Raw genomic sequence first — 25,577 nt, forward strand, 5'->3', positions numbered from 1 at the left:
TCTGTGCAATACTTACTTGCAAAAAAATCCTTCATCTGAGAGTTTTCATAATTTGTAATTTACAGATCTCTTTAATTGTATTTGACATAAATGAATTGCATTATTACTCATATTAAATATGAATTTAATTATAATAAATATAATTAATATAATATATTAATAACAATAATAATAATTGTTATTATATAATATAACTAATAATAATAATAATAATAATAATAATAATAATAATAGAATAAGTTTTAAGTATAGAATATTATATCAATTAAATCATTAGTACTCATTATTACTCAATATTCATTATTATTGTTCTAAAAATGCAACTCTGCAGTTTAACAAGTGACTTTTGTTGACATGTTTAAAGGTTTGAAACAAAATATATATTTCTATTTGTTTTGATTGTTTAGTAAATATTAATTTTTCGGCTGAACTGTCCCTTTAATGCAAGTTTCTGGTCTTATTGTGAATTTGATTGTTTGTTTTTTCTTTAAATAAATATGTTTCAATTTAATGTGCACTGTCTGTTTATTTGTCCGGTGGGTGTTAAAGTCATTCAAAAGAATCACAAAAATACATAATACAAATAAATAAAAGTAAATAGAGAAAAAAAGACGTCAAAAATACTGCGAAAGGACGTCAAAAAGACGGCGAAAAGACGTCGAAAAAAGACGTCGAAAAGACGTCAATAAAAGACGTCATAAAAACTTTCATTCTGGCTCTTCAGAGGACGTAATTTCAACGTCTGACAGAGACGTAGAAAATACGTCTTTTGGACGTAACTTTGCTTGGTGGGTCAGGGCTGCAAGATGGATTTAATTTAGTATTCTTATTATTAAAATATATCTGAATGAAGATCAAATGACTGAGTTGGTCTTTAAGAAGGAAAATTAACCTGTTTGTTCCAGCGGATCTTCATGTTTGACTGTGAATGTTTCTTCAATCTTCACATCTTCACTCTCCTCTTTAATAAACGCCATCTTTATAACTGTGTGGAGATCAGTCGCTTCAGCAGGAGTTTTTCCTCTGTGTTTGGACACTTTATCCTGTTTAAAATGAATAAAACAATGAACAGATACAAAATATCTTCTCTTCAACACTTGCTTCAACAGTTTCTTTTCATGAGTAATTAACAAAAAGAAATCAGGTAAAAGAGTAAGTCCGAGCAAGAAACAATAGCCACAAATTAGCTGAATAAAACTAGTAACATTACTCCATTTCTTATATATAGTGTTGTATACTTAGAATTGACTGACATTATGCTATTTAATAAATTAAACCTTCATTAAAACACTTATTACACACATTTCTGTTGTTCAAACAATAGCCCTCACTACTGTGCGTAAAACAGTGCTACGTTGTATAAAGGGTTAAAATAATAACAGCAGGTACAAAATTGAGCATTGGATAAAAAAGCTGAAACTTTAATAAATCGGTTTATATTTATGTAAACGCTTTAAAACAAACCTTTCTCCAGTCGAATCACAGTGCGGGAGTGGCGCAGAATTATGACGTCACACGCCAAGCCAAAATAAAAGTCTTTTTTGTTTACCTTTTTTTCCCCACTTACTGTTGCAGGCATTACTTATTGATACATTTCTCCCTCGTTTTCCACTTTCTCACATACACAGACACACATATATTCAGTATTTGGAGTTGATCAAAACCTTTACTCTAAACATTTTAGGCCAATTAAAAAAACTTTTTAATCCACTAAGACTCGGTGTTTAGAGCAGATAATTTCAACATTCTAAAAGTTATGACAAATAATCTGATGGGTGTTTTAAGCTGAAACTTTACAAACACATTCTAGAGAATCTTAAATCTTGAAAAGGGGTCAAATTGGTGCCCTTTAAGTAAAAAGTACCCATTACTACTACATGTTTTAGTTTCACTAGCTGGGTCATAACGCTATTAAGTGCCTTTGATGTCCCACAAGATTGAATCAGTCCTATATGAACATAATGCACAATAATGAAACTGATGTTTTGATATAATTGGTTAAACCTTTACACACATGCAGGTAGAATTATAAGTGTTTTAAAATATGTTTTTGTCTGTTTTTGCCATATTCTTTCATTGAATAGATGTGATTTTGCCATGTCCCACACACTGCTCAGACAACTTCAGTGAGTCTAAAAAGTAGGTAAATTAGATCAAATTTAAAAAAGATTTTTAAATTTTCTTATTGTCTTTAACAAGTTGTTTGAAAAAAAGTCATTTTAATAATTTTTTTTTCTGTTTTAATAATGTCATTAGTCATTTTGCACGTGTCCTTAAAATCGCTGTCCACCCTGTCATGATGTGGTAAATGCCACTTTAAGAAACCCTGTGATCTACTCATTGGCATCCCCGTGCCCATTTTGCTTTTCCTCAGAGAAGGTTTAAACATCTGATGTGCACACAGTAAATATCTACACTTATGTTTCCTGTTTTTCCTCATGTTGTGTTTGAAACTGTATGTTGTCAAGCTTAACATGTCCACCCTGTCATAGTGAAATATTAATGAATTTAAAAAAATCTGAAATTAAAGATATAGCTTTTAAACCGTATACAAAGAGCTTAAATAGGGAAACACTTTACCAGCTGCAGGTATAACCTGTGTTGAATAAATGCTGTCTTTAGCCAAAAATGTCCTCCTTGTCATTGTCCACCCTGTCACAAATCCTTCCTTGACAAGGTGAACATATATGCATTGTTATTGACACTTTATTTTCTTTAATATTTTATTGTTAATTAGTTCATTTTTTTAATGTCACAACACTTATACACACACATACTGCAGGAGTAGATGCAATATGAGTAGTGGACAATACAAACCTTTTGGCAATATCTGTCTCAGTCTTTATTTAGGATATCCTTTTAACATCCATATAATGGAGCTCATTGACTGAAATAAAACTACAGCCCTAAGTATTTGTACATTTATGTGAACATCTGTAATCTAATTATTTACCTTATTCTGAAAAAACAACAACAACAACAGTATTAAGGTGTTTAACTTGAGTTGCTTCCAACATTCCCTTCACTCCTCCAATACAGTGTACAATGTAAAGATTTACATTTATTAGCAAATTTAGTTTAATTTGAAGGACAATAATTGTTTATTTTACCATTAATTTGCATACTGATGAAACCTAATTGATACCAGAAGAGGTGTTAGTGAAAACAGAAGTTGAATTCTTGAAAACTTTTACAACCCTTTTATATGAACCCTTTAATATTTCTTGTTGTACCTGTTGTTTTTCAAATGTTCTTCCATATTTAGTTCACTAAATAAAGCCTTTGTCCACACTGTCATGCTAATGTCCACCCTGTCATCTTGTTCCACCGTCATGTTCAACTTTTATGAAAATGAACAAATTATTTATAACCTCAGCAAAACATCTCGTGTGATTTCTTAATTAACCAATAAAGGACAGTTAATATTGTCTGAAATCTTGGCAAAATATTTTAGATCTTGGGGTTTATTTAGAAATATATGTGCACTGATAGCCTATTTTATTGGAAAATTAATGTTTTGTCCATTATTTCATTATTATAAATACAATTTTATTATAATCACACTGCAATGAAAATATACTTATACTACTTTGAATTTGTTCATGACAGGATTGACACAATTTGAGGTTTGTTTCCTGTTTTTCTGCATGCAGATTATTTGTAAAAAAAAGTGCAGGAGCTTCACCAACATTCATTTCTTACAGCCTAAGGTCTAATTAATACAACAACTATGTGGTTAAATAAAAAATCTCTAACTTTTTTATTTATTTATTTATTTATTATTTAATTTTGGTGTCTCAAAGGCACTTTATAGTGATAATGACCCTAAACACGTTTTTCAAAATTGTCTTAAAAATGTTTAGATTAAAGGTTTTGATCAAATTTAAATACTGAATATCTGTTTCTGTATGAGAGATAGCAGATCTGGTGTGTAAAGTGGAAAACGAGGGAGAAATGTATCAATAAGTCATAACTGCAAGTGGCAAAAAAAGCTAAACAAAAAAGACTTTTATTTTGGCGTGGCGTGTGACGTCATAAGGCTGCGCTGCTCCCGCGATGTGATTCAAGTGGAGAAAGGTTTGTTTTAAAGCTTTTACAGATATAAAGCGATTGATTAAAGTTTCAGGTTTTCCCTCCTGATCAAAATATGTACCTGTTGTTGAGTTGAGTTTCTCATTAAAAGAAACTGTTGAAGCAAGTGTTGAAGAGAAGTTATTTTGTTTCTGTTCATTGTTTTATTTATTTTAAACAGGATAAAGTGTCCAAACGCAGAAAAAAACTCCTGCTGAAGCGACTGATCTCCACACTGTTATAAAGATGGCGTTTATTAAAGAGGAGAGTGAAGATGTGAAGATTGAAGAAACATTCACAGTCAAACAGGAAGATCTGCAGGAACAAACAGGTTGATTTTCATTCTCAAAGACCAACTCAGTCATTTAATCCTCGTTCAGATATATTTTAATAATAAATATACTAAATTAAATCCATCTTGCAGCCCTGAGTGTGCTGCCTAGTTCTCCTAAATGCACACAAGCACTCATTTAAAGACAGGAATGAGTTTCTTTTGTTACTTGTTCCCATGTCTTTACCATTTTCATTCTTTTATGTATTATTAATCTCCCATTTTCTTTACCTTCTTAAGTTTCTTACTTTTCTTGTTCTCCTACTGTTTGTAAAGCGTCCTTGAGCACTGGGGCTATATAAAATAAATAAAAACAATAAATTAAAACAAATTTAACTGAGCTGACGATATACAGTATTCTCGTAGAAGATATCTGCTATTACAGTGATAGTGTTGGATTACTACAGGGGTGTCCAAACTTCGTCCTGGAAGGCCGATGTCCTGCAGCTTTTAGCTCCAACTTGCCTCAACACACCTGCATGAATGTTTCTAGTAAGCCTAGTAAGTAGGGATGGCTGACGTGAAACTGACGATTCGACACAGTATTGAGATCCCGAAGCGCAAGTTTCTGAAACACCCAGGTCATGTGACTAAAGTGTTTCGAAACACCTGGTCACGTGACTAAAGCAATTTAAAGCAATTGGTGTTTTTCCATAAGATACACCTTTGTGAATGTTTTATTTTATGTGTTTAGTCTTTAATGTGCTTTTAATCATGTTATTTAAAAAAGTGTGTATATACCTATTAAAACTGAATAAAGAGCATGGTCTAATCAGAAATAAAGGTAATTAGTTATCTATTTTATTATTTCATGCATAAAATAGGCTAGTCTTTTTATAAATTGACATCAGATTACTGAAAACTAACCTGAATACCTGCGTGAACAGGACCACAATGACTTTTTTTTTTTTTTTTATATATTGAAACAATGGGATAGTGTCTTTCTGTCTACATGACTGGCAAACATGTCAGAAAAAAAAACTGCTGAATCTCCACGAATATTTTGTTGACTTATAAAACAAATGTTGTCTGGTTTAGTAATGTTAGTAATGCATAAAAAATGCAAAGCAGAATTCTCCTGAGCTTTTTAACCCACTGATGACAGCCACTTTGTGATGGCTTTTAAGGTGGTTAATGAGGTTTGTTGTGTTATTTTAGGAAGTTTTGACTGAACAGGAGCAAAGGCTACCTGATCAACATTACATTCCTCAAAAAACACTTGCAATCTAGACTCAGTCACCTCGTGCTTGTTGCACTACAATCTGTAAACTCCACTCATTAAAATAACGACTTGGTGTTTAAACTGTAAAATCATGACAATATTTAATTATTGATCGTGGACCACAAATTGTTTTTGTGATAATAATACGGTTTATCATGCAGCCCTATGCCCTTTCATTATGTTCTTGGCTGTTTTTGACCCATTGACCCATTTTTAACCGCAAAGCCATGACACCAAATAATCATGAATTCTAGATTGTTGGTGTTTTCCCTGTTGGGAAGAGGTCAAATGTGTCATTTTTACTGTTGATGATCAGTTGGCAGCATTAACCCTTTAGAAAATTTCCTAAATCTTTTATACGGAGTTCAGTGAAGGAAAAACAGCAGATTATAGTGTGCGTGCATAAATACACTTTGTAGGGGGACCAACAGTTTTAACCCAAAAATGACCAGTCTATCAAATGAAGAAGAGCAGGAGTCAGAGATTCAATTAAAAGAAAGTTTACTGTAGATAGTTTGCAGTTTCATCAGCAGAGGCCAGCTTCAACACTCGCAAAAAGTTTGTAGATCGCTGTACATACAATCTCAGAACAACAACAATTAGACTCTTACGTCACACCATTAACTGCGTCATACATATAGGTGTTTAACCCCAGGGGACGAAGACAGTCTTCTCCTCAAATCGCTTTCAGTTTTGATCGTACAAATAAGATCAATACATCAATCGAATCTGTTAAGTGTCTAGTTTTTACTGTGTACACTCACAATGACAACAAACGTGTGTTTTTGCAATATAAGGATAATAAACAGTGTAGACATTCTCTCTTTTCTCTCTCCGCGAACTGTTTTTAGAAATGCGTCAGTAAAGTGCACTGAAACTCCACGAAAACAAAACACACAGATAACTGCAAAGGAATATTTGAACCTATCGGTTTACAATATACTGATGCCATGTTTTTCTAGGCTTTATTGGTGATAATAGTCAGGAATGTTGGACCATTATTGCCTTTTTAGCATAAGCAGAGGAGAGAAACTAGCCAGACGGTAATGTGTGAGTTGTGGAGCGGGCTAAATCTAAAGAAACATCTGTATTTTTTTAGTAAGTCTTTTTTTTTTTTTTTTTTTTGCTTCTTGCCATAACAAAAATATATATTTGTAGAGCAACCCATGTTCTGCTGTCATTAATATTTTAATAAATTATAAAAGGTAGAACTGTCAGAGATATGAACAAAAGCAAGTGATGCATCAAAGTTTGATTTATTGATCCTTATGATCAATAAAATAATTTATAAAAACAATAAAAATAATTACTTTAAAAACATTGAATGTATGACGTAGTTCCAAAAACTTTTAACTTCTGTTTATCCGTCTGACTTTATAGTGTTTTTCTTTTGACCGCCCCCCTGTCGTTTTAAAGAATATCACAATAGCGAACGCAGCGAGTATAATAGCCTTGTCCGTTTCGCGAGGTGTGCACGCAGTCAGTGGAGGTATAAATCCAGCGTCTCTCTCTCTCTCTCACACACACGCTTTACTCCATATAAAAGCAGAAACATTTTTTTGCGCTATAACCGATGATCAATAGTAAAAATCACAAATCTCTTCCCAGCAGGGAAATGTAATGATGGTGTGGGATAAAAAAATAAAAATAAACAAACATTACAAAAAATATGTTTGTCATCTTGGGAGCCAGACAGAATATCTGTAAAAATACCTTTTAAAGAAAATATACTACGGCTAGTGCTCACCACCAGTTACAAATATTTAAAACAATAAATAAATAACGAATAATGAAGAAACCCAAAACCCTCAGTGTTGATTGTCGTCACAGAAAACACCAACAATCATAAATGCATGATTATATGCCGTCATGGCTTTGCAATCAAAAAAAATTTCTTATAATAGTCCAATGGAGAAAAAACAGCCATGAATATAACGAAAAGGGAGTAAATTTGCCCAGAGTGTATTGAGTTTATTTATTTATTTTTATTTCAAAGCATTTTCCCAGAATATGTCAAAATAAGATGTCCCCAAATATCAGTCCGTTTGCTGAAACACAGAGAAAGTTTTGGCCAAATTAAGCCTCAAAATCACTCCAGAATGAATGAAAATGACCCAACAGCACACAAGGGGAGAGGTGCACATTCCAGACTTTATTCAGTTGCTGTACAGGCATGTCTCATGTCTGTGAGGCAAATATTCAGATGTTTGTTTAACTGTTACCCCAGAACATTTTTTCTTATGCATTTACCAGTCAAGCACAGAGTAAACAACTGTTCCCTGTCTTCTTTACAAATTTTAGAAAAACATTTTGTTGTAATTATGAATATATACAAATAAAAATAGGCCATTTACAGCTTTCAAATCTGTGTCTTACCAAAATGACTTTTATGATCAATTATGTAAGAAAGTCTTGTGACGCCTGCTGTGCTGTCATTTGTCTGCCGTGTCTGTCTGTGTGTCTGTTTTGCTCCTTCTTCAGATGCGCTGCAACATTGCAGGGCATAATCAGGTGGATGGGGAACAAAGTGTGTGCTCTTTTATCAGCGTCCTGCTACTGTTTGGGACAGACTTTTTTCTGATGCTAAGGGTTGGACGGAGACCAGCGACGTGCGAGTTGGCGAGGCGTTTTGCCTTATGTTTGGTCACAGTCGACTTAAAATAAACTTTTGAAACGTGACTTTTATCTTCCCCCCTTGTTTCGCCTCGAGGGCGTAACAATTGACGGCTCGTCCTTGTGTATTTTTGCGTCGATCGTCTTGTTTATTTTGGCTAGATTTTCGCTTGGTAAGTGTTTTTTTTTTGTTTGTTTTGTATTTTGTTGGGAGGGAGGGAAGTATTGTGGTGGCTTGCAGGCAACTTGTGGTCTCCATCCTGCCCAAGTGAAATACTGGATTAAATTACATTAAGCTCTAGTACGTCATAGTCTAATCCGTCAAAAGATATATACATAGCCTATATTGTGCAGAAATAAACTGTCCCCGGTTAGGTGAAGAATGTGTCTTCAGATATGTTATTTTTTATTTTAGTTTGTTATTTTTGGCTGGATCGGGGCTTAGAAGCATTTGTCTTAGGAGCACGGACGAGGTTTGGGGAATCACTGATTCATTGGTGGTTCTCCCAAACTTGGGGTGTATAAAGTGCATAAATTCCCGGTCTTGGGCGTGTTGAAGATTAGGTTCCACATTTTTTTGTTTGTTTGAATCAGGCAAGGCGTCCTAAAAGTCCATCAAATAGACACTATTTGATTTGTAACTGTTGCTTGGAAGAAGGGCATTGGAAATCTAGTTGTCCCGTTCTTAAATCAAAAAGTGCTAAACCACAATGACTAAATCCACTGTTTTTGTGAAGCCAGCTGTGCTTGTGGCCACTGCACCGCTGTCCGCTCAGACTGTGTCTGCTGAAACCGGCAAATACATCAAGCGTGTTGGACCGCCAGGATATTTTTAATCCGTTTATTTCGGATGGTTTTGTGTCACTTAAAGGTGGTAATAGAATAGCAGAAAAAAATTCTCAGAGATACAGGATCATCGGCTTCCTTTATTTTAGAGTCTATATTGCTGTTTTCACTGGAGTCTGACACTGGTAAGTTGTTGTTAATTCATGGTTTTGGATTGAATGCTTTATCTGTACCCTTACATAAAGTGACTCTGAATTATGATCTGGTGCAGGGAGGTGTTGAGCTTGGCATGCGGCCTATTCTGCCTGTTGAAGGCGTGTCACTTATTCTTGGCAATAATCTGGTGGGCGGATGCGTTTGGGTTAGTGAAACGCCACCCTTTGTAGTTTCTAATCTGCCTCCCTATTGTGACTGTCTGGACAAGAGTGCTCTGCAATATCCTGATGCGTTTGTTGCTTGTGCAGTGACTCGATCCGCTATCTGGGTGCAGTCTGAAGTAAAACCCGTAAGTATTGAACGTTATTTTCCATTAACTGATTACCCATTGGCTGTTTCTAGGAAAGAGCTATCAAAGAAACAGCAGAACGATGTAACTGTTTAAAAGCTCAGTATGAGCAGGTAGTTGATGATATTGAAATTCGAAACCAGGAACAGGATTATTTCATCAGAGATGGGGTTTTATTGAGAAAATGGTCTCCCCATGCTGGTTTTTGTGTGGGTGATCCTTTTGTCCAGGTGGTGGTGCCCATTAAATGGCAGACGGTAGTTTTAAAAACTGCCCATGATGGTCTTGCCGGTCATGCTGGCATAAAAAAGACGTACGATAGAATTCTTTGTTATTTTTACTGGTCTCGTAATATATATATATATATATATATATATATATATATATATATATGTATATATATATGTATATATATATGTATATATATATATATATATATATATATATATATGTATATATATATATATATATATATATATATATATATATATATATATATATATAAATATATATGTATATATATATAAATATAAATTGTGACTAAATTGGATTTACTTAAGGCCTATTGGCAGGTCTTATTAACTGAGCGTGCACGGGAATTATCATCATTTCTAACACCTAATGGGCTATTCTCTTACCGGGTGATAAGCTTCGGCCTGCGGAACGCGCCCGCAACATTTAAAAGATTAATGAATAAAATAGTTGCGGGACTTGAAGGGGTTACCGTTTATTTGGATTAAACGATTGTGGTGAGTGACAGCTGGCCAGAGCATCTTTGTCGTTTGCGCCGCCTTCTTGATCGCTTCTTGCAGGCCAAGATCAGATGAATATCCGGTGCCCGTCACTAAAAAAGAATTTATGTGCTTTCTGGGACTTGTAGGGTTTTACCACTGTTTTTGTAGAAATTTTTCCACAGTGGTTGACCCTTTAACTGATCTGCTTAAGTCCAAAGCTTTATTTGGTTGGTCCGAGTCTTGCCAAACTGCGTTTGATGCAGTGAAAGCATTGCTTGCGTCAGCACCAGTCCTGGTGGCTTCTCGGCTAGAAGAACCATTTAAGATTATGGTGGATGCCAGTAAAGAGGGAGCGGGTGCAGTGTTAGTTCAAGAGGATGATGTGGGCATCGAGTGTCCTGTTTGTTTTTTCTCACGAAAATAGTTATCAACGAAATTATTGTATTATTGTAAAAAGAAGCACTCGCATTAATCTGGGCTCTTTAACACTGAGGTGTATGTGGGAGGAGATAGATTACATTTAACAATTTGTAGTGATCATAATCCTCTTACCTGTTTGCACTCGCTTAAAAATCCTAACCAACGGCTTATGCATTGGTGCTTTTTTTTTTCTCCAACCTTTCCATTTGGATATTCGGCACTTAGAAGGCTCTGAGAACATAGTGGCCGACGCCCTGTCTAGGACCCCCTTGTAAACATGGGTTTGTATTCACTTTTTTAAAATTTATGTATTTAATTGTTTATTATATAATGGAAACGTTGTTTCCTGTTTATGGGGAAGGGTGTGACGCCTGCTGTGTCATTTGTCTGCCGTGTCTGTTTTGCTCCCTCTGGCGATATGACCTAAAATTAATATCACAATATTTTTCATCTTTTGAACGGTGACGGTATAATATCATGGTATTACTTTAAATAGCAAAATAATATACATTTCAAGGAAGAACAGACAAAAAAAAGTCTCACTTCTATCACTCTTTAAATTTTGGTTTCAGTTTGTGTCATTTTAAATGCTCCATCCCGTTATGAGCTGATCTTCATTTTTCTCTGGAATAAAGCGGCACCAATTTATGAGCAGACAGAGCAGGATTCTCGCGATGACCACCGGCGCAATACTGCTCTTTGTTATGAGCCGTAGTTTCAGTGTAAACATAGACTAGTTTCTTTGGCGATGATGTGTACAGTATTAGATTTTACATTTAGTGGACATTTGCGCTGAACACGCAGTGAAAGCAACGCAACAAGATTCGGGCACCTTCTCCGAAAACCCTCGATTGATCTCAGCTGGTGGATCAACATTTACCTCATGTCATGATCGCTGTCATCTGCGCCATTAATATTATTATTATTATTATTATAACTTTAAGTGAGGTTTGCAAACCTGTGTACTTTTCATTCTTCAGCCGTTTGCGTTTCCTGCGGTAACAAAAGCTCCCTGTCATCTGACAGCGGGAAGCGTTGAGTGATTGACAGCTAATATGAACCAATACAGCGGCAGCGTAGAGTGATTCAGCAAGTTTATAGAGAAAATCAAATGCTCCCAAATATATTATGAGGGCGCATAGATTAAATTTCGGGCGCATATGCGACCAAAATGGTTGCAATTTCGACCCCTGTAGTATAAGGACAGGTATTCAGACCACAACTGAACGTTTGAAGAAAATGTAATGCCTTATTATTTAGAATTAGCTATTATTGATGTAAATGCAGCTGTTCAAGGCACATAATTGATTTATTACGGTATTGACGGTATTAGAAAATACATGTCGTGGCGCAATGTCACACTGGTGATGACTATGACACCGGTGTACCGCCCACCCCTACTCCCTCTACAGATGCGCTGCAACATTGCGGGGCATAATCAGGTGGATGGGGAACAGCTGAGTCTAAGTGTGCGCTCTTTTATCAGCTTCTTGCTACTGTTTGGGACAGACTTTTTTCCTGATGCTAAGGGTTGGACTGAGACCAGCGGCGTGCGAGTTGGCGATGCGTTTACCTAGTGTTTGGTCACAGTGGGCTTAAAATAAACTTTTGAAACGTGACTTTTGCTTCCCCCTCCTTTGTCCTTGTTTCGCCTCGAGGGCGTAACACGCTGAAAATTGGACTGACAGTTTCAATTTACTATAACTTGTATGTTACAATTTACATTTCTAAAAGCACTAGATAAATAAAAATGAATTGAATCTGCTTAAATGTGTACACGTTAATGGACCAAACAAAATATGATCTGATTTATTTTACATTTAATATGCATCAAAATTACAGTGTGTAGCCAACGTTTCCAGTGTCTTTTTACTTTTCAGCTTTTGATGAGAGTATTTAAGACTTAATAAAAACTGTTTTATTTATTTATTTCAGACCTAATTGAAGGGAGTAAAGAGGAGGAACATCATGTCAAAATTGAGGAAAAAACTCATTTACAGACTGATGGTATTTTGAAAAGGAGAGACAAGAATCGTTTCACCTGCACTCAGTGTGGAAAGAGTTTGGCAAGCAAAAGCAAACTTAAGATTCACTTGATGAACCACACTGGAGAGAAACCATTCACATGCACTCAGTGTGGGAGGAGTTTCAGCCAATCATCATCCCTTAATCAACACATGAGGATCCACACTGGAGAGAAACCATTTACTTGCACTCAGTGTGGGAAGAGTTTTAACTGCTCATCACACCTTAATCAACACATGAGGGTCCACACTGGAGAGAAACCATTCGCATGCACTCTGTGTGGGAAGAGTTTTAACAGCTCATCACACCTTCATCAACACATGAGTATCCACACTGGAGAGAAACCATTCGCATGCACTCTGTGTGGGAAGAGTTTTAACAGCTCATCACACCTTCATCAACACATGAGTATCCACACTGGAGAGAAACCATTCACATGCACTCAGTGTGGGAAGAGTTTTAACTGCTTATCACACCTTAATAAACACATGAGGATCCACACTGGAGAAAAACCATTCACATGCACTCAGTGTGGGAAGAGTTTCAGCCAATCATCACACCTTAATCAACACATGATAATCCACACTGGAGAGAAACCATTCACATGCACTTAAGCCGTGGTCACACTGGACTTTTCTCTTCATAGACTTCCATTCATACGCACGCGAATGCGTCAGACCGGAAACGCAAGTTTACATTTACATTTAGTCATTTAGCAGACGCTTTTATCCAAAGCGACTTACAAATGAGGACAAGGAAGCAATTTACACAACTATAAGAGCAGCAGTGAACAAGCGCTATAGACAAGTTTCAGGCGTGTAAAAGTCTAAGAAGCAAAACATTAGTAGAAAATTTTTTTTTTTTTTTTTTTTAGAGAGAGAGAGAGAGAGAGAGAGAGAGGGCTCAGTTAGTGGTATAGCCAGAGAGGCAATTGCAGATTAGGAGGAAAAGTGGAGACTAAACAGTTGCGTTTTTAGTCGTTTCTTGAAGACAGCAAGTGACTCGGCTGTTCTGATGTAGTTAGGGAGTTCATTCCACCAACTGGGCAGATTGAATGTGAGAGTTCGGGAAAGTGATTTCTTCCCTCTTTGGGATGGAACAACGAGGCGACGTTCATTCACAGAACGCAAGTTTCTGGAGGGCACATATATCTGCAGAAGTGAGAGCAGATACGAAGGAGCACAGCTAGAGGTCACTTTGTAAGCAAACATCAGAGCTTTGAATTTGATGCGGGCAGCAACTGGAAGCCAGTGCAAACAGGTGAGTAGCGGAGTGACATGTGCTCTTTTGGGTTCATCAAAGACCACTCGTGCTGCTGCGTTCTGAAGCAGCTGAAGAGGTTTGATAGAACTAGCTGGTAGCCCGGCTAGCAGAGAGTTGCAATAGTCCAGTTTGGAGAGGACAAGAGCTTGAACAATGAGTTGAGCTGTATGTTCAGATAGGAAGGGTCGGACCTTTCTGATGTTGTAGAGTGCGAATCTGCAAGATCGGGCAGTTCTAGAAATGTGGTCAGAGAAGTTCAGTTGGTCATCAATCGTAACTCCAAGGCTTTTTACCATTTTGGATGCAGTGATGGTTGCTCCATCCATCTGGATTGAAAAGTTATGGTGAAGAGTCGGGTTGGCAGAAACTTCAAGCATTTCCGTTTTCATGAGGTTAAGCTGGAGATGATGATCTTTCATCCAGAGTGAAATGTCTGACAGGCAGGCTGAAATGCGAGCTGGAACCGAGGGATCATCAGGGTGGAAAGAGAGGTATAGCTGGGTGTCATCAGCATAGCAGTGGTAGGAAAAACCATGTTTCTGGATGACTGTTCCTAAAGATGCCGTGTAGATAGAGAAGAGAAGTGCTCCAAGCACAGAGCCCTGAGGTACCCCAGTGTATAGATGCTGTAGGTTGGACACCTCTCCCCTCCACGACACCCTGAATGACCTGTCCGAGAGGTAGGAACTGAACCATTGAATAACAGTGCCTGTGACGCCCAGTGACTCAAGCGTAGATAGCAGGATCTGGTGGTTTACAGTGTCAAAAGCAGCTGATAAATCCAGCAAGATGAGGACAGATGATTTAGAGTCTGCTTTAGCCAGTCTGAGGTCCTCCACGACCGAGAGCAGGGCAGTCTCAGTTGAGTGGCCTTTCTTAAAGCCAGATTGCTTGTTGTCCATGAGGTTGTTTTGAGTAAGAAAGTCTAGGACTTGATTGAACACTACTTTCTCCAAAATCTTGGCCATGAATGGAAGCAGGGATACCAGTCGGTAGTTCGTGCATCAAGTTTCGCAGTTCACTGCCTTGCAAAGTTCAAGCTTGGTGAACTCTTACCTTGGAAATTGCATCACTTGACTCAATGGAAAATCAAAACATGACCTCTCTGGACAGAAATTTAAAATATGGACCAATTGGTCAATGTTTTTAAATGTCTTAATATCTTGTTTAATCCAGCCCCTTTTCGCAGCGTCAATCAACAGTATTTTGCATGCTCAAACTCTAGTGTGACCGCAGCTTCGGTGTGGGATGAGTTTCAACAACTCATCAGACCTTATAAACACATGAAGACCCACACTGGTGCGAAAGAGTATATGTGCTTGAGTGTGAGAAGACTTTTTTACAGCTCCAAAATTGAAACTGCACCAGACGATTCACACTGGAGAGACCGTACAAGTGTTCACACTGTGACAAGAGGTTTAAACGGTTAACGTATCTGAAAACGCAAAAGAGGATTCACACTGGAGAGAAACCGTACAGATCTGATCAGTGTCTACAGAGTTTCGCTCATTCGGTGCAACTTAAGAAACACATGGACAAAAAGTTGCACACATGACATGAATGCAGCAAAACATTTTCTCATGTGCACTGGATGTTTCATGTCTGAATAAGGTTTGAAAAGTATGATCCCAAGACTCCAGATTGGAGTATGTGGTAAATCCTGATTGGATGCCTGCATTACTCATCAATGTGTATATAAAAGTTGTTGTGCTAGCAACCGCAGAACGCTGTGGCTACTCAGGAGTTCTCATGTCAAGACCTGCCATCTCATTTGCTCTTTAACCTTATGGTTTTAGACATTTGTTGGTTGCTTTGATTGATTGTTCTATTGAGTTACATTTTATAATAAATAATTTGCATTCTGGCTATTTTGTTGGCTCATCTCTATTTCATGTTGCGACTCAAACAAGCGGGCCATAACACTTTGTAAAATGTGTTGAAATATCATGAAAAAAAAACCCCAGATACTTGAACTCCATTTGGGGTAAGGACTCTCCTCCAAACTGGATATGGCCACCTTTTTCCAGTCAAGCACCATGGTTTCTGACTTACAGGTGCTGTTTCTTTCCCTGCCATGTCACACTCAGCAGCAAATTGTCCCTCTGCATGCTGAAGGTCCATGTCATATGAAGCTAAAAGGACAACGTTATCTACAAATGGCAGAGACAGTCCTAGCCTGCACCTAAAATTCTGTCAGTAAAAATATATTTTTGAGATCATCCTCAAAAATAACACATTTACAAAATAAAATGAACAAATAGATGGATAGACATTGTAGTGGTGGAAGGGGAAGTAGGATGGCTTGTTCAGCCATAAATGAAGATGGAGCTCTCTCAGGAGGGATGGACCAGTGTGCGAGATGTCTCACACTGAAGATGTTATTGTTCCAGATAAATTAATTGATTAAATTATTAAACTGTTTTAAATATTGTAAAGAAATATTTACGGGGATATATGGAAGTAGAGAAGTAACTTTAGGAAGGCAATTCATTTTGAGCATGATAATTTGTTATTTTGAGTACCTTAGAGCAGTGGTTCTCAATTCTGGTGCTTGTGCAAAATTAGTTGACAAACAGCTAAAATCTGAAAATATGACATGTAAGAGCAATTTATTTAAAAACAAGGACAGGAAAGTGTTTGGTGTTTCAGGACATAAGAGCAAGTAATAAAATAGGCTATAGCCTATATTTCGCCCCGTGGAATCCCAGCTTTGGCCTGATCAGTCCCTGGAAGCGACAGTGGAAAAGCAACTGGACCTGGCTCGCTTGCTTTAGGCGCGATAGTGGAAATGCAGATAATGGTTCTGGTGGCTCTCAATGGTTTGGAACACTGGTCAGTTTGTGTTGGCTTGTCACTGGGCTAACCCTATCCAGTGGCAACACAGTAGTCCTCACTGTGGAGGGCAGATTCTTAAAGGCAGCTCACTTTTACTCCCTTCCCCCAAATTACCTTCATCGAGGGAGACAGCAGCCATTGTCTTGGACCACGTGTTCCGTATTCATAGCCTCCTAGTTGACATGATTTTAGACAGGGGTCTCCAATTTGTGTCCAGATTTTGGGCAGAATTCTGCCGACAGCTGGGCGCGAGTGGTAGCCTTTCTCATGAGGACCACCCACAGACCACTGGCCAGTCCTAGCAAGCTAATCTGCGGCTGGAGAGGGTCCTGCATTGCGTCGCATGCAGGGAACTGACATCTTGGAGTTCCAGATTAACCATGGTTAAATATGCATATAACTCCCTTCCCATCTTGTCTATGGGCTTGCCTCCCTTTCAGTGCTACTTGGGCTACCAGCCCCTCTGTAGACTGATTTCACAAGGTCGCCATTTTAAAAGTAAAATTGAGGCTACATTGGGAAAAAAAACTGGTATTGAGGTAAGTATTGCCTGGAGTCACACAGGAACATTGTGTACCAGGCTGTATCTTAATCGCAGTCCTTTCTGGTGGGCACCAGTGAACACAATGGCAAATCAGTGCTGTTTAAGAACACGCTTAAGCGGCACTTGAATATTTGTGGGAAATGGACGTTTTTAAAACTTCTGTACCGGGACAACACTATTACAGACAACACAAGGGTGTGCTACAGAGGACTGCATTGTTTTATCGCTCAACCGGTTACATAGGCTGAAGCAAGGAATTGTCCCCACAGTGTTTACCTGGTGCCATGAAATGAATCCTAGGAGGACACTTAAGCGTAATTCTTTTAAAGAGATTGTAATTTTGTTTGATGCCTAATATGGTTTTAATTGTTTAAATTAAACTGAACTGAATGATATTAAAGTAATGTTTACACAATCTGCATTTTGAAATCGCGGCAACAGCTGGAGGTTTGTAGTCCACAGTATGTTGTTGCAATATTTACAGAGCTGATCCTATACTTCCATGTTTTTCCCACTGCAGCCTAGCTTTCGTTCTTTACAATGGTGGCCGTGTGAAATAAGCGTATTCTCTTCACAAGAACCAGATACCATTGTTCCCTCATGCATTCGTTTATTCAGAGATGCCTCCAGACATGGAGACAAGCGTCTGCCCCCTCTATACATGTGTGGTCAAAGTCTGGTTGTCTTCTAAAGACATTCCTCTCAGACTTCCGTCACATAAATTTTGACCTAAATTCATTGGTCCATTTCCCATTATCAAGGTGCTCAGTCCAGTGTTGGTTTAACTCAAATTAAGCTCTAAGTTTTAAAATATTCATCCATATTTTTTCCAGGTGTCTAAGATCAAACCCATTCTTCTCTCCCCCCTGCAGCCCTTAACCTCTGCTCCTTAGCCCCCCCAGACTGGTTGAGAATGCACTCACATATGCAGTGAGTGCACTGGCTCCTGGATGTTAGGAAGAGAGATTATCAGTATCGGGTAGACTGAAAGGAAGTCCAGAGGGGAGATGTTGGATTCCAGCTCTGAATATTCCGGACCTCTCTCTCATTGATCAGTTTCATCAGGTCCATAGTGCATTTTAAGGGAATGCCAGGGGCCGTTCTTGAGAGAGGGGGTACTGCCACCATACCTCACGCTTTTGCTCACTCCTCCTGTTCTGGGTTACAGATTATCTCTTGTCATCTGCTTTTATTTGCAGTCACAGGAGCTCTCATTTCCCTTTTTCCTGTTTATACCACTTAATTTCTCTTCGTTTGTCAGTATGTTATCCATCGTTTGTGTGCATATTATTTTGTTACTCACCCTGTATTTGTGTCCAGGACTGCTAGTGAGCGAGTGTCTGGTTGTTGTTTTTTTCCCACGGCACTTACTTAGCGCTCACCCGACCAGGTGTTTACTTTGACTTTGACTTTTTCCGGGACTCACACCTCAATAAAGTCTTGTTGTTTTTCTGCATGTGAGTTCACTCTTTTTTTTCTTTTTTTTTTACTCATGACACAAGTATTTTCTTTCTCTGTTGTGTTTAAATGTCTTTAGATTTTGGCATGATGTCTAGCTTTTGAGGCTCTTTTGGTCAACTTCACAATGTCAGGCAGGTCCTATTTAGGTGATTTCTTGATTGTGAACATGTGTGGTAGTAATCAGGTCTGGGTGTGGCTAGAGAACTTGAAGTCGGTGTGAAAAATTAAAGTTGTTTTAATGGGGGAAAAACATTTTCACACAAGGCTATGCAGTTCAGTATTTTGTCTTTTAAGAATAAAAACCTTCATTTAAAAACTGCACAATGTGTTTGTGTTATATTTGACTAATATTTACATTTGTTTGATGATCTGATATCGTAAAGTATTAGAATTCTGCACTGCATTCGTTACATGCAGATTACTAACCCTTAGAACATTTGTAATTTAAAGGTGCAGATTTAAGGCTTTATGCAGATATGTCTGTATCAGGCATAGAAGGAGAAAGCATTTCTTATCTGCTTTACATGTTTTACAAAAACATGTTGTTTTGTTGTGATTACGAATATATACAAATAGAAAAACTGGCCATTTACAGCTTTCAAATGTATGTCTCATCAATATGACCAAAAATGATCTGGGATCATTCATATAAGAATCTGCTTAAATGTGTATGTGTGTAATGGACCCCAGGAGGTTGATATGACAAGATTAATCTAAATATGATCTGCTATGTTTTTACATTTAATGTGCATCAAAATTAAGGTTTGTGTAGCCAATGTTTTTAGTGCCTTTTCACTTCAGCTTTTGATGAGAGTTTTAATGATTTACTAAAAACTGAACTTTTTATTTATTTCAGACCTAATTAAAGACTATGAGGAGAGTAAAGAAGAGGAACACAATGTCAAAATTGAGGACAAAACTCATTTAGAGACTGATGATATTTTAAAAGTGAGAGACAAGAGTTGTTTTACCTGCACTCAGTGTGGAAAGAGTTTGGCAAGCAAAAGCAAACTTAAGATTCACATGATGATCCACACTGGAGAGAAACCATTCACATGCACCCAGTGTGGGAAGAGTTTCAGCCAATCATCATCCCTTAATCAACACATGAAGATCCACACTGGAGAGAAACCATTCACATGTACTCAGTGTGGGAAGAGTTTCAGCAAATCATCACACCTTAATCAACACAAGATGATCCACACCGGAGAGAAACCATTCACATGCCCTCAGTGTGGGAAGAGTTTCAGCAAATCATCACACCTTAATCAACACATGATGATCCACACTGGAGAGAAACCATTCAAATGCACTCATTGTGGGAAGAGTTTCATCCACTCATCACACCTTAATCACCACATGATGATCCACACTGGAGAGAAACCATTCACATGCAACCAGTGTGGGAAGAGTTTCAGCCAATTATCATCCCTTAATAAACACATGAGGATCCACACTGGAGAGAAACCCTTCACATGCAACCAGTGTGGGAAGAGTTTCAGCCAACCATCATCCCTTAATCAACACATGATGATTCACACCGGAGAGAAACCATTCACATGTACTCAGTGTGGGAAGAGTTTCAGCAAATCATCACACCTTAATCAACACATAATGATCCACACTGGAGAGAAACCATTCACATGCCCTCAGTGTGGGAAAAGTTTCAGAAAATCATCACACCTTAATCAACACATGATGATCCACACTGGAGAGAAACCATTCACATGCACTCATTGTGGGAAGAGTTTCATCCACTCATCACACCTTAATCAACACATGATGATCCACACTGGAGAGAAACCATTCACATGCAACCAGTGTGGGAAGAGTTTCAGCCAATTATCATCCCTTAATAAACACATGATGATCCACACTGGAGAGAAACCATTCACATGCAACCAGTGTGGGAAGAGTTTCAGCTTATCATCAACGCTTTATAGACACATGATGATCCACACCAGAGAAAAACCATTCACCTGCACTCAGTGTGGGAAGAGTTTCAGCCAATCATCATACCTTAATAAACACACAAAGATCCACACTGGTATGAGAGAGTATATGTGCTTGGACTGTGAGAAGACTTTTATTACAGCTGCAGAATTGAAACGGCACAAGAGGATTCACACTGGAGAGTAACCCTAGACATGATCAGTGTGTATAGAGTTTCACTCATTTGGGGCAGCTTAAGAAACAAATAGGATGGTTTCCGGTATGGCGTCAACACATGTAGCAGCATAGAAACAGCGCTCCTATACACCATCCTCCTTTTTACATCATATATGATAACCTAAACCATATTTAAATAACATGGAGGGGGACAAAACAACCATTGAAACCTGAAAAAAATGAGAAATCAACTGATGAAAAATCAGAGATGGACGAGATAGCTGATAGCCTGTCAGCTAGCATTGCAGCAATACATACGGTCATCAAAGCTTTCCAGATGGATATTAAATACGATTTAACCGCCTTCCAAGATTCTCTCGCCAATACATGTGAAAATGGAACTAAGTACCTTTAAACAAGAAGTCAAATCAAAAACTGGATGGCCTTATCACGGACCTAAATGCAACGGCAGGTCAAAGAATTGGAGAAGCGAGTTGGAGAATTGGAGGAGAACGAGATGAAAGAAATGCTTGATCAAACCATCCAAATTCAAGAAAATTTGCAAGAGAAACTGTTAGATCTAGAATCACGTAGAAATAATATTCGGATATTTGGAATCCCGTAAGGAAGCGAGGAGAATAATATCCAAGACTTGGTGGAAAGATTATCAAAATGGAGCTGTCACTCGACTAATTGGACCTTTAAAATCCAAAGGTGTTACCGGGCACTCGGACCAAAACCACCTGCTGACGCCACCCTAGATCAGTGGTGGTATTCTTCCTGGAATACAAAACGAAGAAACTGGTCCTCCGCATGGAGAAAGAAAGTAATACACTAGAACGAAAAAAGGATTTTTTTTACCAAGACTACCCACCTGAGATCCAACAGAAAAGACGGGGTTTTGCTCCTTTAAGAAAAATTCTGAAAGAAAAGGGGATTAAGTTCCAAACACCACCGCCAGCGAAACGTAGAATCTTTCTGGAAAACGGGCCGGTCATTTACAATTCATGACGGAAGCATCAAGAGATCTGAAAGAAAAAGGACAGATAAACAGCGAAGAAGAAACTATTGTAGGGATCTCTAGGAAAGTGAAACAAAGACCTTGGCAAAAGGAGTGACATGGAAGAAAAGTAAGGAAAAACATCAAGTGAAGATCTGGGAAAAACTACGTGAATTTCAAAGGGACAACACTAGCTCCATTTGAAAGAAGGGTAAAACCTGACAGATCCTAACAAAGAATTCTGAGAGACTGGTAAAACTTCTTGACTTAATTCACCGATGATGGACATTTAAATCGTTTGAAGGAAGAATGGTATTTAACCGAACTGACCAACGACACAAGCTGAATGATTAGAGCACACCAAGACTCAAGTCATTGAGTAACATACTGGTAGGAAAACATAAAGGGATTCTAATTTATACAACTAAAATCCCTTGCTATAATTAGTAGAAATATTTAACTTGAAAACCTAGCCAGAAATACAAGAATATAATAATGCCAGATATGGGCGCTGAATATATTCGTTAACATTTTTTGTGCGATAGGCACAGCAAGGAAGGGGCCCTTTAGAGAAGGATGGCTTTCCCTTCACATTAAGAAGTTATTTTAAGACTTCAAGGTTTGGAGACCTTTTTCATAATGTTTTTTTATGTGGTTCAAGATATTCATGTTTGTGTTTTTCTTGTTCTGGTCACCGTGATCTTCGCAATAACATCTGATTATAGTATATGCAAAAACAGGAATATAGAGTAATTACTTTGAATATTAATGGGTTACTAAATCCAATTAAAAGAAGCAAACTAGTGGCTAAAATGAAAAGAGAAAAGCAACAGATAATCTGCTGGCAAGAGACACATCTTTCTGATACAGAACATAAGAAAGTAGAAAAAATGGGATCTTCTTTTCCTCATATAATAATGGTCGTAAACGAGAAGTAATGACATTAATCTCAAATAAAATCAACTTGAATTTTTAAGATTACTGATAAAGAAGAACGATATAACCTAATAAAAGGAACTATCGACCAAATCGAAGGTACTTTAATTAATATATATAAACCACCTGAAAAAGACAAAGCAGTTTTCTCAAAAAACTATTTACTATTATAGCCAAGGAGACCTCGGGTACGCTGATCTGTGGGGGAGACTGGAATGTACAACTTCATTCTAAATTGGACTCATCTTCTAATAAGTAAATTAGTAAAGAAACTAGACAAATAAGATTCATGATGAAAGAATTAGGCTTAATAGATGTATGGAGAGACATATACCCTCCTAAAAAAAGAATATACTTCCACCCACATGTCTCATTCTAGAATTGATTATTTTTTTATGTTTAGGTCAGATCAACATAAAATAAAAGACTGTAAAATAGGAACAAGAGACATCTCAGATCATGCAGGGGTATATTTAACAGTGTACCTGACCTTGACAATAAACCCAAAAAGACATTTTGTCGATTTAACCCTAATCATTTAAATGATTTAACATGTATAGAATATGTTAAAAAAGAACTATTAGAATATTTAAAACATAATGATAATGGAGCGGTGCCGAACAGCATTTTCTATTGTTTACATCTTTGCTACAATACCGTTAAGGCTAGACACTGTACATGTCATGATACATTTTAACAAATAAAAACTCACAGGCTACAGCTTCTGCTTGTTGGAGCTACTCCTTCTTTGAAGAGATTTTAACTGAATCTAGCACTGAACTGGGAGAGATTCTGGAAGCTGTGTTTTGTCAAATCATGCTTGCTATGTATTTTATAATTCTCTGGAACATAATTAATATTGAACTGTAAGCACTTCTGTCTTTGTGTCGTGTCATTTGGAAGCTCAAATACAGAAACAGAAGAAGCTCTGTGGAAATAGCAGCATTTAAACGGCATTTCAGCTTTCTCTGCAGTAACATTACAGTGCCTCTGGCTACGCCCCTTAGCTGCGCAGTGTGTGTGCGCTGTAAAAGTATGTTTGTGATCTCACCGGCTCGGAAGTATTTTTTGTAGGCTTTACAAAGCTAACTCTGTAAAAACCAAAGTCTCCCTTTGCGTTGAACTTTGAGCATTTTACATTCAGAGATGCTGTTTATGTTCACACAGCTACATTACACATCAACTAAAGTTTAAAATATGATATCGTAGTGGACCACCCCTTTAACCCATGAATAACATTACGTTTAGAATCTTAACATGATTAAAATCACAAGCATATCTGGCCAATTCATTCACAAAGTCTTTGCCACAGAGCCCATTCATTAGAGAGAGGGCGGGACCATCTCAAGTTTTTTAGAGCTAATTGGATGGTGATGCTTCTCCTTTCAGCTATTGGCTCAAAGGAGTGTCAATCGAAAATGCAAGAGACCGGCGGCCATTTTGTTGACCAAAATCTTTAGTATTATGACTGGAGACGCTACTCCATTGAACATACTGCAAGGATTAGTTTGGATAATAGCAGTGCATTCCATGGATGTTTATCAATGTATGAATAAGTTGTGGACTAATGCTTTTACAGATTGGATTGCCTGGATTCTTGCTTAAGAGGTGAGTTTCTTTGTTGAAATCATTCTATTCATGCTAGTCTCGTCTTTCAAAAGAAAAAAATATTTAGTCTTTGTCGGAGTGTAGTTATTTTTGTGGAGCTTCCCTTTGAAGCGTGCTATATATGTTACCACGGGTGCACCTCTAGGAGAGCGGTGTGTTACTTTTACATTTCATACTTACAAAACAATATAGCCTAAACAAACCCTTACAAAAATAACTTCAGTAAACGGAAGCAAAACTACAGTATATCAACAGTTTAAAGGAGGATAACTGAAGTAAAATGTGCAACTGCAAAATAATGAATTATAAAATTCAAATAAAATTACAATAAGTTCAACAACAGTACAATTTGAAGTATATTAACGTACAACTTTACTACACTTGTGCATTGTGCTGATATATAATCTAAAATCCCAATGCTGTGGCAATACTGTGCTGCACTTGTGCTGTACTTTTATTCAGGGATGTTTTTTGGAAACAAGTAATCTAAATAGAATTTGAAGAGTTTATTTGTAAAGATAATTCCGTTTTTAGTCATTTTTAAATATAATGTTTTTATGTTGTTTCTTGGGTTAAAAAAACGTGATTTATGGACTGCAAAAATGTAATGAGATTTAATATTGTGCACATGATTACAATGGCAAAACAACTGGATTTCTAAATCAGTCTGTAGAGAATGAGAGTCGATTCCTCGACTCTCAATGAACCTAGTCTTGGAATCGACTCCAGGACAGGAATCGACTCCTTGAGTTGAGTCTGTTTTTTTCAAACCCATTTAAATGAAGCAGTTACATGCTACAGTAACTTATACTACTCTTTCTCGACCACGAAGGAGATCGAAGGCGCTCGCTTTGAATGCGTGCTCACACATTTTACGATTTTGCTTTAGAATTTTGTGACCACAAGGCACTCTGACGCGACTGGTGAATTTGTGCACGCGTTCCCCACAGAAGAACAATCGCGGCAATGCGCACGTTGTCCTGACAACAAGGATTCACAAACAAACGCAGTTTTTTAACGGTTGTTTACCAGTGTTTTGTCTTCTTATTTCAGCTGAGAAATGAAGATAAAATACATTTTGGTTGATTATATTAACTGAAAATGCCATTCACAT

At 37.5% G+C, this 25,577-nt stretch overlaps 1 protein-coding gene and 1 long non-coding RNA gene across 4 annotated transcripts in view; one reads left to right on the top strand and one right to left on the bottom strand.

Moving 5' to 3' along the window:
* Positions 1 to 430: 430 nt before the first annotated feature.
* Positions 431 to 1,511, bottom strand: LOC130222256 (uncharacterized). The gene is made up of 3 exons (XR_008836385.1): positions 1,465 to 1,511; positions 893 to 1,043; positions 431 to 799 (listed from the first exon to the last, which is right to left on the bottom strand). It is a non-coding gene; the product is annotated as an uncharacterized LOC130222256 (long non-coding RNA).
* A 2,747-nt stretch (positions 1,512 to 4,258) lies between these two features.
* The window catches only part of LOC130222096 (gastrula zinc finger protein XlCGF57.1-like), a 31,197-nt gene continuing 9,878 nt past the window's right edge, over positions 4,259 to 25,577 (top strand). The window contains exons 1-3 of one of the 3 annotated variants that reach the window (XM_056454724.1): positions 4,259 to 4,402; positions 12,618 to 13,311; positions 19,782 to 23,923. In XM_056454724.1, the coding sequence (XP_056310699.1) occupies positions 4,318 to 4,402; positions 12,618 to 13,311; positions 19,782 to 20,949 (1,947 nt within the window). In that variant the 5' untranslated portion in view covers positions 4,259 to 4,317 and the 3' untranslated portion in view covers positions 20,950 to 23,923. Of the gene's footprint in view, positions 4,403 to 12,617; positions 13,312 to 19,666; positions 23,924 to 25,577 lie in introns of those variants that run through there. The other 2 variants (XM_056454723.1, XR_008836354.1) reach the window with 2 other exon arrangements.

The sequence above is a fragment of the Danio aesculapii genome, chromosome 4 (genome assembly GCF_903798145.1).
Source record: "Danio aesculapii chromosome 4, fDanAes4.1, whole genome shotgun sequence".
NCBI lineage: Eukaryota > Metazoa > Chordata > Actinopteri > Cypriniformes > Danionidae > Danio > Danio aesculapii.